Genomic DNA, 19,169 nt, shown 5'->3' on the forward strand with positions numbered 1-19,169 from the left:
AACTCCAGGTATAAGAGCATATTATAGTTCTGCTTTCTCATTTTGCCATCTTCTTGCTAGATGCAAAAAACTTGTATTGGCCCATATTGTAAGCAGCTGAAAGGCTGAACAGTTGTTTATTATCAGATGAACAGTGGTCACAAAAATAAGGAATGGCTGGCAGAAAGATGAGGTTTGGTGTCTTAGCACCGGGAGGCAAGAAGATAATCCTGTGTACCTTGTCTACAGGTGATCGGATAGTCAAGTGGAATTCCTTGCCATTCAACCTGTTCCCAACTCATTTCAGTCAGTGGAATTTAGGCAAGTTAACTCCATGTCCACGATTCATCTATAGTCACCTTTGTCAAAAAGACACCATTTTAAAATGATGTCACCTTTTGAATGTGTAAATGAAGAAATTTTGAAATGGTTAATGATCTTTTAAATGAGTTACCAGTAGCATATTCATCAGTTGTCAGTTTTAAGAAAGGAAACCTGTTATTTGTAAAGACACTCCATATGTGTTAAAATTCTGGTTAGTAATACCAGTTATAAATTTTCTTTTTTTAAAAAATGCCTAAGGTTTAGCTTGCAGAATTAACTGGGAAGACTTGCTTAAGAGCAGACTTGAGGGCTGGGTCCTCTCTGTAGGTGAATGCACGCAAAGCTGGCTGCTGGTGTAACGGGTGAGTGGGTGGACTGAGACAGTTGCCTGGGAGAGATTATGATCTCTCCTGCCTAGTTGTGATGCTGTGGAGCCCCTGCCAGTGAGGTGTGGATGCCCTGCCACCTTGCACCAGTCTGCTTAGACAACAGAAACATCAGTAACCAGAGCTGCCACTACCAACCAAGAAGGGAAGCACACAGGAGAAGCCATGGTAAAGAAAAGAATTGGGTTATTTTATGAGGCAATGAGCAATGAATTTGGCCTTGTATCCCCCCTACTCTGATCAAGATCTGAGTGAAGGCAGGGAGGTTGATGTGACTTTTTTTGTTTTATTTTGGAGGCAACAAATACTGCTCACAGTATACAAACTATTGTATTAGCTTCTTGGTAAACAAATCTAGAGTCCAAGATGTACAGCTACATTTATGTTAATAAATTTATTATAAGGGAAGTCATATGCAGCAAAAGAAGGACGGAGTTGGAGCTTTTTTTTCTTTTTGAGTAGAAACTTCTCTGGATGTACTTTGAATACAGTATTTTAACCCTGTATTAATGGCCTTTTCCTACTAGCTTGTGAGTAGTGAAATTGGTAGCAAAGAAATGGGGACAATTCCCTAGATACTCTGTAAGACTGGGTGGAATCATCTGCCAAAAGATTCATATTTAAATATACCATGTCCAATAAGAGTGTTTTTGAGAGAACCCATTACATCAGAGGTCCTCAAACTTTTTAACCAGGGGGCCGGCGCGCGGATGCAGTGGCAGGCAGTCATCTGCAGCTGCTTGGTTTCCCCCCCAACCCCCGGCGGGGGGGTCTGTAAATACCGGGGGCCGGATTGAGGACCCTGGGGGGCCGTATCCAGCCTGCGGGCTATAGTTTGAGGACCCCTGCATTACATTCACGGTACTGGGGAGTCTGCATAGCAATCTACAGGAGACATGCTTATTTTTCTTTTAAAATATATCGTATTTTGTGTTTCAGATTTCTGTTATTAAACTATGTGCATGACACAGTAATAAACAATTTAGAAACTGGTTATTGACTGAGCAGCCATGATTACAGAAGTGTATGTATGAGAAGGATTTCTCAGGAAGTTACTTTAGTCTAACATGTAAAGGAGTACCAAGTCCTCTTGAGTATCAAGTTAACTGTTCACAAATTGAATTCAAAGTACCCAGGGAATGGACCAAAACAACTAGCAGCTGAAATTAATTGAGGTACTAAAAGCACTTTAATTCTCTTTCTTTTAATTTCTACAAACCTGTCTTCTACCTGTCCAACACATGTTCAATGGAAGGTTGAGAGATCAGAAGATAGTTATCTATATATCAATAAGGCAATATAGCTGTGTCTTGGCCTGGATAACTGGACTTGGCTCATTAGCTGGGACCTACTGTTGTTTATTTTGCATACCTGTACACAGTTTTTGTCTCTGGACTTACGTGCACTCTACATGTAGATCTGTGTACTGTACACCATGTGTAGGCATGGCTACACATCTCTAGCTGCTGTGATTATTGTTTCTTTCTATGCCCAGCAAAATATTTTTCTTCCTACTTGTAAATAAGTGTTAGAATATTTTCCATTAATTCCAGTCTTATGGAAAACTTTGTAATTGCTGGTTGATTTGGGGTTTCAGGTAAGATCACCTTACAGACTTTTAGGATATTCACTGGTTCTTCTCACCGTTTCCCTCCCCTTTCAGCGTGAGTGCATCTCTCTTCACATTGGCCAAAGTGGAGTTCAAATCGGCAACGCATGTTGGGAACTCTTCTGTCTGGAGCACGGCATTCAGCCAAATGGCACCTTCGTCAACCAACCCAGCAATGATGACTCTTTAGCCACATTCTTCAGAGAGACAAGCTCTAGCAGATACATGCCCCGGGCTGTTATGGTGGACTTGGAACAAACTGTAATAGGTCAGTATAGAACTCATCTTGGAAATTAATTAACTCTTCTGGGTGCCAAAGTTCAGATCACTGAATAGCAGGGCAAATGCCCTTACCATGAGGGATGACTCCAACACAGAGGCAAAACGTACAGGTTTTAATTTTTCAATACCAGGTATTACTAAATGCTCTGTTATTCTCAGTCAAAGATGAAAACCAGACTGCACTCTGTCATGGTGCTCTACTAATAATACGCTCAGAAATTTACTGTTTAAACCTCCACTGGTTATGAGTACAATTTAGCTTTCTTAAAGAGAATCCTTTCTGGTCATTTTTTTGGTGTGTGGTGGTATTTTTCCTTTGTTAACTGATGGAAAATGCTTTCCTTGCATTCAGATGTAAGAGAGGAGCATGAAGAATCAGACAACAGAAGTGTCCTCAGAGATTTTCAGGGGAAACCACTGTTTACTCTTGCAAGTCTCTTTTTTTTCCAGTCATTCCCCTGAAGGTTCTGATGAATCTTCATCTGATCAGTCTGTAGAGCTGAAATTCTACAACAGCATGGCACAGCCCTTGTTTGATTAATTTGCTTGTATAACACAGCAACTTACATTTGCAGCACAGTCCCCTTCTTTTATTTTTCTTCTTTTCAAAACTGAGAACATCTCAGATGATAACTCCTCACTTCCATACTTTGTTTTTCAACATAACAGATCTTCCATACCATTTTATGCTAACATAAAATGTTCCGTTTGTTTTGCAAATATCATCAACTTTGGTGAATTATCTCTTCCAAGCTTATGCTTTTTCTCTTTCTTGTTCAGATGAAGTGAGGGCTGGCACCTTCCGGGAGCTTTTTCATCCAGAACAACTGATCACTGGGAAGGAAGATGCAGCTAATAACTATGCACGTGGCCACTACACCATTGGCAAAGACAAAATTGACCTGGCATTAGATCGTATCCGCAAGCTGGTGTGTACTATTACATTGGAAGCAAGACCTTAGGAGGATGGGAGGGGAAATAAACACCACATAAATTTTTTTTTGGATAGTGGCTCTCATTTTGCTTTTACTACTGTCATTGGCTCAGAACAGAGAAATGCAAGTCCTGGATTTTCTTTCTTACTTTTTATATGAATGAAAGACTTAAGTGGAAAACCTCAAATATTGTTATAGCATTCCTATTGTAAGAAAAAAATCAATACTGCTCTTTTGGTACTCTAGCTAGAGATTTAGAGGAAAACATGCATGGAGAGTTTTCTGGGAGAACTGCTGGTTTTTGTACTGTGCACTGGGCGTATTTGCTGTCTCTATTTCAGGGTGTAATTTAAAGATACATTCACTTACTCTTTCATGTTTCCTGTTGGCTTTCAGGCTGATGCCTGTTCTGGGCTGCAAGGATTCCTGATCTTCCACAGCTTTGGTGGGGGTACTGGCTCTGGCTTTACCTCCTTGCTGATGGAACGCCTCTCCGTGGATTACGGGAAGAAGTCCAAACTGGAGTTTGCCATCTACCCAGCCCCTCAGGTCTCCACCGCTGTGGTGGAGCCCTACAATTCCATCCTGACCACACACACCACCCTGGAGCACTCGGACTGCGCATTCATGGTGGATAATGAGGCCATCTATGACATCTGCCGCCGAAATCTGGACATTGAGCGCCCCACTTACACTAACCTTAACCGCCTCATCAGCCAGATTGTCTCCTCCATCACTGCCTCGCTGCGCTTTGATGGTGCCCTCAATGTGGATCTGACAGAGTTCCAGACAAACCTGGTACCCTACCCGCGCATCCACTTCCCCTTAGTGACCTACGCTCCCATCATCTCCTGCGACAGAGCATATCATGAGCAGCTCTCGGTGGCTGAAATCACCAGCTCCTGCTTTGAGCCCAACAACCAGATGGTGAAGTGTGACCCGAGACACGGGAAGTACATGGCCTGCTGCATGCTCTACCGTGGTGACGTAGTTCCCAAAGATGTCAACGTAGCAATTGCTGCCATCAAGACCAAAAGAACTATCCAGTTTGTTGACTGGTGTCCAACGGGCTTCAAGGTGAGCAGGGCTGCCATGAACTTCTCTTGAATGTTCAAAGGGCAAGTCCAGTCTAGCAGAAACCTTCATTTAAGTTTTTGATCTGGTGTGTTTCCCACTTGTGAGATGACTGAACAAAAGAAAGATGCATTTATATAAAATGTACCTTTTCTCCTTTGGACACCCCATTGACACAGACTGCTAAATTTTTAAATAAATGGAAACATATACAGTATTTCTGTATTCAGTAGCAGGAAAATGTCAACCCTATAACCTTCAAACTTAAAAAAATTGCATTTTAGAAGAAGATCAAGGTAAGGCTTATAATCTGAAGACATTGACACTGTCCTTCATGAGATTTAAAAAAACAAACCAACTAAACAAAAAAACCCCCCAAAGTTATCAATAATATTTTGTTGAGAAGTGAAACATTTCTACATCAGTCCGCAAAGAGATTCTTTCCTTGTCCCAAATTTTTCCATGCATACTGACATATTTTTATAAGCTTTTCTTCATTTAGGGTCTAGTTCAAATTGATCTCTCAGTTCTGTTTTTTTATTCCCCTTGAGTGAGGATAAGGAGTTGGCTTGTGCACAAAATAGTAGCTTGAATCACATTAGACTTAATACTGATGTGATTCAGGTTTTTTCCTACCTCTTTTCCTTCCCCCACCAATGGTTTTACAATTTTCCTACCCTGTTTAAATTTTGTCCCTTTTCTCATAACTCTTTTTATTCCTCCATCTTTCCTGTTGTTATTTGCAGGTTGGGATCAACTATCAGCCTCCTAGAGTTACACCAGGAGGCGAGCTAGCCCAGGCTGAGCGAGCAGTCTGCATGCTGAGCAACACCACAGCCATTGCAGAGGCTTGGGCAAAGCTCGACCACAAGTTTGATCTGATGTATGCCAAGAGAGCTTTTGTGCACTGGTATGTGGGTGAAGGCATGGAGGAGGGAGAATTTGCAGAGGCCCGAGAGGACCTGGCTGCCCTGGAGAAGGACTATGAAGAAGCAGGAACTGACTCATTTGAAGAAGAAAATGAGTGAGAAGAATCTTAAAATTCACCCTCCCCTTTTCTGTGCTTACGATTGTCTCTGTGCCTTTTTTCATGTGGCTGCATTTCTGCTTGTCTTGCACACACCAAGTCCATTGCCATTTAGTAGACTTATAATAGGATGAGTTCTCCACTTAAGATTATAAGACAGTAAATGCAGAATATATGACCATTATTTACTTTATATCATTAATCACTTTGCCTCAGAGGGTGACTGGCTTCAGTGTTTTTGCTAATATATCCTGAAAGGATCTGTGTCATCTATACTGTCATTTATTCAATACAAAGGTAGAGTTGTGTAGCTGTAACATTGAAGAACTTGTGCTTCAAAATGTCCCCCGTAATTGCTACGGACACTATGTAAGGAGAAGATCCCTACGGTGCTCGATCTTTATTTCATACTAATTCAAAACATAATGTTTGTAAAGCTGTCAGATGCAGCGAGAACTCTGTTGGGTGCCAAGAACATAAAGCTTGTCCTAGTGCCCTTGTTTCTACAGAAGTCCACAGCATGGGCTGGTTAGAAGGTGTGATCTGGCCAGCTGCCATGAACAGGGGCCCAGTTCAGGTACTCTTAGCTTCATCAGGGGTTCAGAGCACACCATGCTTGTGCAGCAACTTGTCTAACAATCACAACTGGATTGGTCTGGAGGTGCAAGCGTGCTGACAGTTCTGTTGGAACCGCTAACTGGACATAATCTGTAACAGCTGAGGGCCTTAAAATGACCAGCTTGTGGCATGCAGGACAGAAGCATTACCAGCTCCATCAGACTTACTGAGATGACAATAAATCAGAACTGTGACAAAAAATGTGTGTGGTAGGTATAGGTGGGATGTCTAAGAACAGCAGCTATGACTTCACAGCTTAAGTCTTTGTAAGGTATATTTTTATATATTCCCATTGTTTTAGGGTTTTAGAACAATATATTTTTAAGGCATGTAGGCAGGTGGCCAGGCATGGTCTGAGGTTAAACTGATGGGATAACAAGAGAAACTGCTGGATTTTGCAGATAACAGAACAGGAAACACAGCTGGCCAGTCCGAACCTGTGTCTAAAGTAATGCGGTAACGGCAGGAGAAGCTACTGGGTGTTACATATAATGAAAGGGGAGTTTTGGGGGAACCCCACCTTGAGTGTAAGATATCAACTGAAAGTGAACGGGGTGTTGGCTTACTGGGGGTACTAACTGAAGCTGAAATTGTCAACTAAAGGTGTAAAATTAGCAGAACAGGGCCAGTGGTGAAAAAGTGGTGTGTGTCTCTGTTTAGGACTGGGGTGGAAGCAAGAGAAAGGTAATCGAAGGCAAAGAAAATGGTGTCCATTTGGGGGTACCTGTTGAGCAGCCCTGTGCTTGAACAATGCCTGCAGCAAGACAATAAGCCTGTTGTGCTGACTTTGCCATGTGTGTCCAACTTGCTTATGGTTATCTGGAAGGTTTCCCTTAACAATGATGAAACAGAGACACCCTAGAGACCAAATGTATAGCACTGTTATTTCAGTGCAGGATTTACTATTGATCTTTCATAAATTTATTTTTTAAAAAATCCATGTTTTCACTGAAACATATACTCATGGCATATAACTCCAGCAGGGCTACAGAAATGCATTATGTTTTGCCCAAGCTGTTGAGGAGTGTCGTCCCCTGTCCCCTTTCTGGTAAAGCTGTTTGTATTAGGTTTGCTAAAATGTCATAGAGAAAAGCAGGCACATCCAGAAACATCACTGATGTAGTTGGTCTTTTTATCTGCAAAATGAATGGCTGACCTTTATAGTAGAAACTATAATTAGGGGAGATAATTCAGCAAGTCCAGATCTAATTCTGTAATTTTTAACGTATCTAGAAAAAAAAATAGTATTACAGTTTTTACCAAAAAGGAGAGAACTCTTGAAACTGTACTCCAATATGTACTTAATTTTTGTTATTTAAAAGTATTTTTAAAAGTACATAGCACAGTTCTCTGTTGCAGGCATAATGCCTGAAAGCCAGTATTTTATCAGTATAGCAGTTTTATGCAGGTACTGAATAACTCAACTTTGGGATTTCAGAAATACCTGAACTGAGATGCTGTCAATTCTCCCAGCAGGTGGCAATAGAATGACAGAGAGAACACAGGGAAACATTTGTATCTTTACTGATACCTAACATGAGAAGGTATTATCATGTGTGGGAATGCAAAGACTTTCACTTTACACACCACATCAAAAGCAAAAGAGGTTTTTGTACGATCACCAAAGACCTTCTTAGGACTGCACTGTTTTGTAAGATAGCATGTTACTGTTCTAAAATAATCCACTACTCTGCCACTACTGGTGAGTTACTTAGGTAGCCAGTCTGTAGGGAGTGATGCACATCTGGTAGAGGAGACAAAGAAGTTGACTCTCCTTCATTTGCCTGTTGATGTATTTTGCTCTTTAGCCAGAACAGAACTGATAGATCACAGGACTTACTGGTTTTCTTGGCCTGGGATCTGGTGCCCAGTTGTGCTGGTTTTGGCTGAGGTAGAGTTAATTTTTTTCCTAGTAGCTAGTATGGGCTTTGTTTGGGGTTTGTGCTGGACACAGTGTTGATAACATAGGGATGTATTATCATATAACAACAGCAACAATAAAAATAATCATAATAATAAAATAATTATTTCTGAGCAGTGCTTACACAGAGCCAAGGCCTCTTCTGCTTCTCATACCACCCCACCAGTGAGTAGGTTTGTGGTGCACAAGAAGTTGGGAGGGGACAAACTGGGACAGCTGACCCCAATAGACCAAAGGGATATGGTCACCATACGATATCAGGCTCAGCATATATAGCTGGGGGAAGAAGGAGTGGGGGGATATTTGGACTGATGGTTTTTGTCTTCTAAAGTAACTGTTACAGGAGTCCTGCTTTCTTGAGGATGGCTAAACACCTGCCTGCCGACAGGAAGTAGTGAATGAATTCCTTGGTTTGCTTTGCTTGCATGTGTGGCTTTTGCTTTACCTGTTGAACTGACTTTATCTGAGCCCAGGAGTTTTCTCACTTTTCCAATTCTCTCCCAGGGGAGTGAGTGGGAGGCTGTGTGGTGCTTAGTTGTCAGCTGTGGTTAAACCATGACAACAGTACTTCTAAGCTCTGGATTATTCACAAATGCTATTTGCAGAGATGTGTCTATTTTTAAATAGAGACAGAGTTTAGGGTTTGTATGGCCATGTTAAGATTTTTTTTTTAAAATCCCTCTAAGAGGCTGATTTTGATAGTATCATAAACAATTGGAGATGATAACTCACAACTCCTTTGCCCTGTTGCATTGACCTGGAGGGCACCTATGGCACAACACCCAGTCCATGTGCACATGAGAAACCCTCAGAGAATGTCCAAACCATCCCAGCTGCATGCAGGCTGCGCATCATCCTGAGGCGCAAGGGCTATTCACGAGCCCCCTGGCAGTACCAGTAAAACCACCCTAGCACTCATGCCAAATTCACTTATTTGCACACCTCAGGACTCCATGGCAGAGCTTTTTTATAATCAGCCCTATTTAGCCCTTGTCATCATCTACAGTGTCACAAGGTAAAAGCTGAAGGGGGCAGGTCTTGACCAGGTGGCTGGGCTATCAACCCTTTCTGTGTCGGGCATGTTTCAAGCCTGTTCCGTGCAGGACAGAGACGTGCCCTTACAAGATCACCATCTGCCCACACAGGTTGAATGCCAGCATCAAGCAAGATGGCTTTCTGAGAATCCAGGTCCAAGACATATCTGCCTCATGTCTCTATGAAGTAGAGCCCAGAGGCCAACTCTGGAGTCCACAAAACTCACCGGTACCTGGGAGCACAGTTCCACACGGCGCTTTCAGGTTACCCTCTGTATCTAGGCTGAGGGTTTTCTGTCCAAGCACTCCACAACACAGGTGGACAGAGCAACATAAGGAAGCCTCATGAAAAACAGTGTGCCCAAGTCTTCCTCAGAATTTTTATATCTGTGTCTGGCCTTCACCCCAGACCAGCACGTATCTCCAGCACTTGAGTTCATGGGCTATCTCAAGACAGAGCAGGTCAAGCACTCTCTTTGGTCTAAAGCAGATTTGCAAAGGCCTTTTTCTTAGCTGTGCATGTGTGAGAAAGGGAAAAATAGTAACCTGGGTCATCCCAACATTCTTCAATTGATTCTAGGGAGAAGGGACACCACTCAAGACTCTGTCACTCCCTGCTCCCTGGAAGTTTTTGACTGGTGAGGTTCTGTTCAGTGTGGCAACCCAAAATTGGTGAGTCTATGGGTCCTGGGACAGTTGAGTTTGAGTGGGGTGGAGAGAGGAATGATTAACACTGACTCCCAAAAGTGCTCTCACTGCCTGTTTCAGAAGAGAGGAGGCAGGCAATGGAAGAGCAGAGAAAAGGCAGCAATGGACTAAGCTGCAAATACAGACCTCTTTTAGGTTTTGTAGCTGTTGGATCTGACATGTTGACTCAAAGAGTACCTAAGAGGATTTGGGTGGTAGATTGCTCGAAGTATTTGCTGTGAGACTTTTTCCTGAGGTGATTCTCTGCACAGAGCTTCACATTTGGCGAAGCCACAAGCATTAACATTTCAGATTTTCTGGAGTGCCAGAGCTTGGCTGGAATGTTACCCATTCCATTGGAAGAAGAACACTAGAACAACCTATTTGTGTCTCAAAGCAATGATCTGATAGTTTTCCAGAGAAGTATGGGACTCAGCTTAAACAAATCAACAGATAGAAATTATCATGGGAGTTCTTCCTCTGTAAAAAATATTTGTGGCTCCAGAAATCTCTAGCTTTTCCCAGCCAAAATCAGAGTAGTGATTTGCAGGTTTATGTAAAGATCAGCAAAATGAAGACTATACCAAAGTAAATGTGAGTTTATAAAAAACAGTATGAACTATTTCACACTGTTAAAATGTAGGCGTTAGTTAGAGAAGATACTTAGATTCTGGCTGCCAACAGTGGCAGAACGATCTATTAATACCATCATGTCAAAGTAGATTAACCTAAATTTTAGGAATTGTGTATTTCAATTTCTACTGATTAAACATAATAATAATCAGTATGTTTATAAAGTCAGAGGACACATAATACTCATATTCAAGCAATTAAGCATGCCATCCTCCTTGTTATCTAGGAGTTGCAAACACGAGGAATTCTCCACTGAGAGAAGCTGCTGCTTTCCAATGCTGAGCTAGTGCAGAAGGAGGAAACAATACAGCGGTGGAGGCGTCTTCCCTAATTTGGTGTGGGAACGTTTGTGTGATGCCTCCAGCTATGTCTTGCAATAAGCACTGCAATAGAATCAAATTTCTTTCTCTGTTTGGACAGATGAGATAGAGTCTGTACTGAATGCTGTCCCATGCTGCTGGCAGCCCAGATGACTGTACATGGAAAGAGAAGCAATAGAAGTAAATTGAAACATTAATAGAGAGGCAGCTGGAGTAAGGACAGAAAGAAGTCAGGCCAGCCTTTAAGAACACTGGTAGAGCACACTTCACAATGGTAATTATATTTACTTTCCAGTTCTCTATTTTTGTTTCTTCCTCTGTCCTTCTGTTTTCCATTCATTTGCATTCTTATGTCTTCCTGTGCTTCTGTATTGGAATTTAGGAGTGGCTTTTGTCTACACATGCACAGATTGGCAGAACAGGGAACTGGGATGGGTTGTGTTCTGTAGGTGATAGATATGTGTAATACTCAGGTGTTAGAAAGTATAGTGTACGGCATGTTACATGGCCACACTGAGATTTAATAAGCATGCAAAACCAGGAGGGACTAAATGTGAAATCTGCAAAATACCTGAGCCCTGCTTGTCTGGATGAATTTGCATACATGGGGTGGCGGGGAGGGCAGGAGGCAGCGATGTGGCAGGCAGAGCTGCGGAGTCGGTGACCTATTCCCCACCGCGTTGTGACACTGAAGCACAGCAGCAGGTGCAGGGTGCTGGGCCCGGGCTGCCATCTACCCTGCAGCCCAGAGCTGGTTCCTGCAAAGACCTGCCACCGCTGATCCGAAAGGGAAGGAAGCACCACTGGAGACACCATGGTAAGGGGGATGTGGGAACACCAGTCATCCGGGGACCAGGAGAACCGCGGGTGAGGGAAGGCAGGGGGATCTGCTGCTGTTGTCAGCAGTTTGTGCCAGAAAACCCTGATCTCACACACCAATTGCTACGTAAGAGGATGGGAAAAGAGTGCCAGAAGATCTCACTGGAGCTGTAAGGCATGGTGAACCAACGTTTTCTTCAGAGTCTCTAATTGGTGGAATTATAAGATAAATTAAACCTGGAGCCTTAGCTTTTTCATATTTTCTGTTGTGACTGTATTTTCTCAACACAGGTTCATTTTCAAGTGAGATAATATTTTTTTAAGAAATAAAACAGAAGTTACCTTTGTGTCAGTTTTAAATTAATTTAGCCCCAATGGCTGTACTGTTCATAGCTATACAGTGTATACATCTGTGTTTCCGGAGAGCTTGAATGTTTTTATATGTGTATGTGTTTAAGTAAAAAAGGCCCTTAATTTTTAAGATTTGGGGGGGTTATTAAAAATCTGTAGAAATCTCTCAAAACCTCTTAAAATGTGAAAAATCCATTTCACCTTGTACCCCAGTTTATGTCTAGCACCAAGTCTTATTTTGGTGCAGAGAACTATGTAATTTTCTGCCAGTACAGCTGCAAGTCCAAAATGACAGCGCCCAGTTTGCAAGCAAGACACATACTTCTACAGGCTCCCGTGCCTTAAGGCAGACATAGGGGTAGTGAGTAAGTTTTGGGAATAGCTGGAAGATTAGTCTGCCTTTGTACAGTTAATACTTAAACCAGGTAGTATTCTGTTTTTGTAATAGAGTTAAAGCTGTCCTACATTTAGTTTCACAAAGGACCTGGTTCTTTCTACTGTCTCTTGATACATAAAAAGTCAGGTAATTTGTAAGACAGGTCCTAGTATATTAGTGATGGGATATGAAACATGAGTTCAGAGTAGGCTCCAAATTCAAATATCACGTAGAGATCAGTTTACTCTGCCTGTGACTCTAAAGAAGGTCCACTCTCTTCCCTAGTAAAAGTCCGATACCTATTTTAAAGCTGTTTACTATGAAAAATTAGAAACATCTTTTTTATTGTCTTCTCTCCTTGTCAGAATATTTCCAAATTGCTGCTGGGGTAGGAGAATGGGAGCTGAAGGCAGGAACGTGGCATGAGGCCTGGCTTAAAAGGCAGGATGGAGATACTGCTTCAAACTAGCACAGCTGAAACCTCAGTCTAAAAGGAAAGGAACTGGTTCTGCAGTCTCCAGCTGTGGTCCTATATTAAGTTTTACAATGATAGCTTTCTAAGGCAACATTCACTTGTTCCATCTGCAAAAAACCAGACCAATTCCTCTACTGATCTGAGAAACAGAGCAAAGCAGCTCTTCAGGTTCAAAGTATTGCTTGACTTGCAGTTTTGCTCTACAAGATTATATTCTTTTAAAAAGTCACTTGGCTTTATTGCCTGATTTAAAAGGAAAAAACTTTTCTTTTCTTGCTTCCAGCCTCACAGGTTCACATTGGGATTTAAAAGAAAAGCAGGAGCCTGTCCTATACAAAATCAGCATTTAACTGAAATCTCTAAGCCCAAATACACCTTCAGCGTCTCCTGAGTAATCCTGCATCCAGATTGCAACTCCCCTGCAACACACTGACCTATGAAGCCTCATCATCACTCAAATAATTCAGATACTTTTGCACAACTCTAGTTGAGGAAAACAGGGTTGTGCAAGCACACTTGAGAGCACATTACATACACTGCTGCGTATGCATTTGCAGTCAGCCACTCACAAATAGAAATAACACATTTCATTAAATGAAATATTTAAATTGGCCTTCCACATTCATTTGAACTTCTGAGGATAACTAACTGGGGCAGCAGTGACTTCTTAAATTCCACTTGCTTCTGAAAAAATATCTTTAGTTATGTTTCTAAAACATAAATGCATGCCAATTTGTGGGGAAAAAAAACCAAACACCAAACCAAAACACTGCTCCAGAGATGTGGCTGGTCACACATTCTGCCTGAGGATTTAGATTTTGGGGAAGATGCATTTTACTGTGAGGTCACAGTATGATTTTGCAGAGTAAGCAGTTACAGGATTATTATTTTTTTAAAGCTAACTGGTAAAATCTGATATTAAGTCATTGGATATGCTTTAAATTTGATATTGCAAAATAAATAATGAGCAAGGACCATTCTCTGGCCTTGAAGCCAGGTAGCATGGCCTGCTTCATATTTAGGCATCTGAATTTTCTTTCCCTCTCCAAAGCTAGGCAGTGGTCAGTGAGCTGCTCACTGAGTGACAATGAGTTGTATTCCGAATGGTGCCCAAACATCGTCTGGAAAAGTATGAACTGGCACAAGCCAAAACCGTGCCAGAGGGTGTGCTAATTATCAATCAGCACAGGCAGTCACAGGCCAGTGTTCAGCACTATGATCTGACCTTTTCTTACTCCCTAGTATAGACAGGGCCATCGAGATCATAAAGACAGAGCTCAGAAAGCTTTAATTACAATTGTTTCAAAGCAGAAACTGATGCTGAAAAACTCCACTTGCCTGAAACCACTCTCTCCATAAAAACCTGCCTTTCACTACACCTGAGTTAGTCCTGATAGTTACAACACCAGAAGTATCTGCTTTATAATCCTCTTTCTGAACTTCTGAATTCCAGCACCAGGTCCTTCATACTCCTGTACTCTTAAGTATAAAGGATTTTGGAGCAATTAGCACCTGCCTATTTTAGCCTGCTGTTACATATGCTGTTTTCTTTCTATCAAAGTTCCTGGCTGCCACAGAAACTGTGCTCAGAATTAGGCAAATAGACATGCTATATTGCAATGACACTGCCTGAATAAGCAGTGGACCTGCAATGTAAAATTCATAACTGCTCAGGAGCTTGAAGGAACATTTGTTTCAACTGAGAGAATCTGAAATAATTTCCTGAGGTGAATATTGCTTAAAGCAGTTCTTCCAGGTTTCCACCCTAGCCTGCTATCAGAGGGTAAAAGGATCAAGAGACATCACCTGTCTTGGGTTACATAAGGTTGAAAGATACCACATGGCTGTGTCAGGTTCCAGCCAGGAGTAAAAATAAACTGAACTGGGATGTGCTCCTCAGCAGGGCCAATCTATAGGAGGAAAGTTGGGTGTAACTGAAATTATTTTTTTTTCCTGCCTGTTTTCATGTGTCCATATATTACAGCACATAGATGCCAATTTTTTGAAGAATTGTCCTAGTGTCTGGTGTGTATATGTACAGTCTCATTGTGGTCAGGGAGCTGAACAGCCAAATGGAATGCTGACAGTGACAATTCACCTTTTTTTTTTTTGGAAAAGCAATACACTGGGCAAAAGTTACAATTAGGAATAAGGAACAGTAATGTGCACTGGCTTTTCTGACCTTGTCTCTGCTCTCTCCCCATAGCGTGAGTGCATCTCTATTCATGTTGGCCAGGCTGGAGTTCAGATAGGAAATGCATGCTGGGAGCTCTTCTGCCTGGAGCATGGCATTCAGCCAGATGGCACCTTCAAGAATCTGCAGGACAATCTGAACTATGATGACTCTTTTACCACGTTTTTCAACGAAACAGTCACTGGGAAGCATGTGCCACGGGCTGTAATGGTGGACTTGGAACCAACTGTAGTAGGTCAGTACAGAAATAAACCTGGAAAACAGAGAAGAGCTTACTCTTCCTACTATCACCATGGTGTGCCACCAGTGTCCACTGGTACAAAGCAGCACACTCTTTGTATCTTGGTCTACTACTAGATAGCATGAAATTAATTTTCTCATGACACAGAATACCAGATTCTGTCACAGGTGTTAAAAACATAGGAACAGCAGGATCCCCAGCAGTCTGACAGCTAGTACGCATGTTTTGTATGACTTCCCTTGCATAAATACTTAACTTTTGGGTTTTTTTTTATTGTGGCATTTTTGCCATTTGAATTCTGCTTTTCTCTGATTCAGATTCAAAGTGGGAGCCCGACCGTTTTCCTCCAGGAAAAGAAGGATGTCTAAAAATTGGGGCACCTGGGGGAACCTGATCATCTTCACACTTTCTTTCTGGTGACTTGTCCTCATGTGGGTACAGGCTGTACAACTAACAGGTTCATGAGAAGATAACAACTTCTGTGGCTCAATACAAGTTGCAGTATAAATCAACAGAATGCAACAATGAAAAAAAATGCTTAGGAGACAGTTCCCTTCTCCATCAACATCTGGTTTTGGGGGTCATGACCTCCTGTGAATAAAAGCTTGCATGAAGAGCAACAACAACCAGAACTTGTTGGCACTGGAGCACAGCCATGCAGCTTCTTACAATTTCTCTTTCTTGTTCAGATGAAGTGAGGGCTGGCACCTTCCGGGAGCTTTTTCATCCAGAACAACTGATCACTGGGAAGGAAGATGCAGCTAATAACTATGCACGTGGCCACTACACCATTGGCAAAGAAAGCATTGATATGGTGCTTGATCGTGTCCGTAAGCTGGTAAGTCCTAGTAGTTTTGAAACAGAGGTTTGGATTTGGCAGAAGAAAGAAATGTAGAACAGATAGCTTGTTAACTACAAATACTAATGGTTTAGAAAAGAGATTGCAAGACACAGAGGCATCATTACTAGTCCAAGGGAGAGAAGCACAGTAGTTCCTTTCCAGCTGTATGCCTCCTGATTTCTTAAAAAGTGGTTGTGAATATGTAATTTACCATTATTAGCACAGCCCTAGCACACCAATACTGATATAAAAGGGTGAATTAGGCAGTTTTACCTTGCTGGTTTCAGCTAGACTATCTAAAAGAATTGTGAAGTTCAGAGAGAGAAGCTCCACTGATGAGAGTCTGATTTTATGTCATAAGTTGAGCCAGTGAGGAAAGCAAAGCATGGGATTATCACACCAGCCCTTTCTCAAGAAAACCTGACATGAAATCTATGCTGGGTATTGCTGGTGGCTGCCCTCTCCTTCAGCTCAGAATAAGTCCATGCAGTAGATGAAATCTTTTCATTCTTCTTCAGCCCCTATTCTTTTACCTTCTTTTTCACTTTCTAGACTGATGCCTGTTCTGGGCTGCAAGGATTCCTGATCTTCCACAGCTTTGGTGGGGGTACTGGCTCTGGCTTTACCTCCTTACTGATGGAACGCCTCTCCGTGGATTACGGGAAGAAGTCCAAACTGGAGTTTGCCATCTACCCAGCCCCTCAGGTCTCCACCGCTGTGGTGGAGCCCTACAATTCCATCCTGACCACACACACCACCCTGGAGCACTCGGACTGCGCATTCATGGTGGATAATGAGGCCATCTATGACATCTGCCGCCGAAATCTGGACATTGAGCGCCCCACTTACACTAACCTTAACCGCCTCATCAGCCAGATTGTCTCCTCCATCACTGCCTCGCTGCGCTTTGATGGTGCCCTCAATGTGGATCTGACAGAGTTCCAGACAAACCTGGTACCCTACCCGCGCATCCACTTCCCCTTAGTGACCTACGCTCCCATCATCTCCTGCGACAGAGCATATCATGAGCAGCTCTCGGTGGCTGAAATCACCAGCTCCTGCTTTGAGCCCAACAACCAGATGGTGAAGTGTGACCCGAGACACGGGAAGTACATGGCCTGCTGCATGCTCTACCGTGGTGACGTAGTTCCCAAAGATGTCAACGTAGCAATTGCTGCCATCAAGACCAAAAGAACTATCCAGTTTGTTGACTGGTGTCCAACGGGCTTCAAGGTGAGCAGGGCTGCCATGAACTTCTCTTGAATGTTCAAAGGGCAAGTCCAGTCTAGCAGAAACCTTCATTTAAGTTTTTGATCTGGTGTGTTTCCCACTTGTGAGATGACTGAACATAAGAAAGATGCATTTATATAAAATGTACCTTTTCTCCTTTGGACACCCCATTGACACAGACTCTAAATAGTTACGTAAGTGGAAATCTGAAGTGCATATGAGTTAAAATTTAAAGAAGAATTCCTTTCAGATCTGAATTTTAGAAAAGCCAGTTAGTGTTTCCCCTGAAGCAGCATCTAAAACTAATGAAACACCAAACCCAATACAACTATGAAAGGAAATGCTGATATTAGGGAATGTGTCCATTAACCCCCTCACCCAGAGATATTATATAGCCTCTCCCTGCTGGCTACCTAGCAGTGTTGGGAAACATGATTTCAACAATAATACAGACATTAGCAGTGGAAAAAAGTTTGTCACACAAATAGCTGGTTTAAGAATGGAAATTTTTAACTGGGAACCAACTTTCTGTATTAGTTTTTATAGAGTATCTTGGTGAAACTGTATGTTCAGTGTTGAGTATTTGTTAAGAAAGCTACGAAGTTGCCAGTGTGCATTAAACAGAAGAATAATATAGATATTAAAATTACCTTGTATGTTTATGTAATTACCATTACTGCTTATGACACTATTATTTTTTATGCCATTTGCCATCTGGTAGTTTTGAAGGTGGCAACACTCTACCCCAGCCTCTGTAACTTTACTCACATTTTTTTCAGCTCTTTGACTGTTTTCTACTCTTGCCTTTTTACAACCTTCTCTCATATTCCTGTTTCCAGGTTGGGATCAACTATCAGCCTCCTACAGTAGTTCCTGGTGGAGACCTAGCCCAAGTTCAGCGAGCAGTCTGCATGCTGAGCAACACCACAGCCATTGCAGAGGCTTGGGCAAGGCTTGACCACAAGTTTGATCTGATGTATGCCAAGAGAGCTTTTGTGCACTGGTATGTGGGTGAAGGCATGGAGGAGGGAGAATTCGCAGAGGCCCGAGAGGACCTGGCTGCCCTGGAGAAGGACTATGAAGAAGTAGGAACTGACTCATTTGAAGAAGAAAATGATGGGGAGTAATTTTAAAACACACTTTGTTCCTAGTAAGCACAGAATTGTCTCTGTATCACTCTGTTGCATGTATCTACCATTAGGTCACCTTTTTTGTATGTAATATACAGATTTAGGAGGGGTCATATAAAGACATCTTTGATTCCATAAATTGTCCTGTAAGATATGATCAGTTGTAGTAATGCCCACCACTCCCAGCAATGCCAAAAGACTTGCTCTTCTTCCTTGCACATTTATTGTCTCTTCAAACTATAATACACATGCTAAACCAATTACAATTCAATACCTTCAAGCTTATAATGGAGTACAGTGAATTAGTAGAATTTTCAAAGTTTTAATTTGACATACCTTCACCTTTTTTTTTTTTGGCATGTCAAAAAATAATGGCCACAGAAAAACAGGTCCTCTGCTTTGAGCTTTATTCTCATTGACCTTCAGCTGACTGACCTAAAAGGGACATTTCTCTCTTCTCTGAAACACCATTTCTGATAAAGCAAACATTTTCTTTAGGAATATTAAAGCACTGCATTTTTTCCACACATTTGGGGGACAAACATCTCTGTTGTGAGAACATATATCCTTTTTAACTGGGTACAGCTGCAGCAGGCTTAAGATTTTTTCCTGTGTTTCTGTGAAACCATTTAAATGAGAGATTTCCCTCTTTTTCTAAAAAAAACCCCAAACAAACCCAACAC

The 19,169-nt window shown here is 42.0% G+C and overlaps 2 protein-coding genes across 6 annotated transcripts; both read left to right on the top strand.

Annotated features, from left to right (window-relative positions):
- Nucleotides 1–25: 25 nt before the first annotated feature.
- LOC101914680 (tubulin alpha-4 chain) lies at nt 26–15,192 on the top strand. 4 transcript variants are annotated; one of them, XR_008747721.1, is made up of 7 exons: nt 26–857; nt 2,353–2,566; nt 3,361–3,509; nt 3,912–4,592; nt 5,336–5,613; nt 9,301–9,861; nt 10,930–11,995. XR_008747721.1 is itself a non-coding variant. In XM_055807599.1 (6 exons), the coding sequence occupies exons 1-6, from the start codon at nt 855–857 to the stop codon at nt 15,100–15,102; spliced, it is 1,371 nt and encodes a 456-aa protein (XP_055663574.1). In that variant the 5' UTR covers nt 26–854; the 3' UTR covers nt 15,103–15,192. The 4 variants fall into 4 exon arrangements, 3 of the variants coding, with proteins under 3 accessions (XP_055663574.1, XP_055663573.1, XP_055663572.1); XM_055807599.1 differs by lacking the exons at nt 9,301–9,861; nt 10,930–11,995 and adding an exon at nt 15,057–15,192; XM_055807598.1 differs by having other exon boundaries at nt 26–1,864; nt 9,301–11,995.
- Nucleotides 10,962–18,921, top strand: LOC101914857 (tubulin alpha-4 chain). 2 transcript variants are annotated; one of them, XM_055807601.1, is made up of 5 exons: nt 10,962–11,103; nt 15,057–15,279; nt 15,975–16,123; nt 16,679–17,359; nt 18,196–18,921. In XM_055807601.1, the coding sequence occupies exons 1-5, from the start codon at nt 11,101–11,103 to the stop codon at nt 18,481–18,483; spliced, it is 1,344 nt and encodes a 447-aa protein (XP_055663576.1). In that variant the 5' UTR covers nt 10,962–11,100; the 3' UTR covers nt 18,484–18,921. The 2 variants fall into 2 exon arrangements, with proteins under 2 accessions (XP_055663576.1, XP_055663575.1); XM_055807600.1 differs by lacking the exon at nt 10,962–11,103 and adding an exon at nt 11,551–11,646.
- Nucleotides 18,922–19,169: the final 248 nt, after the last annotated feature.

The sequence above is a fragment of the Falco peregrinus genome, chromosome 6 (assembly GCF_023634155.1).
Source record: "Falco peregrinus isolate bFalPer1 chromosome 6, bFalPer1.pri, whole genome shotgun sequence".
NCBI lineage: Eukaryota > Metazoa > Chordata > Aves > Falconiformes > Falconidae > Falco > Falco peregrinus.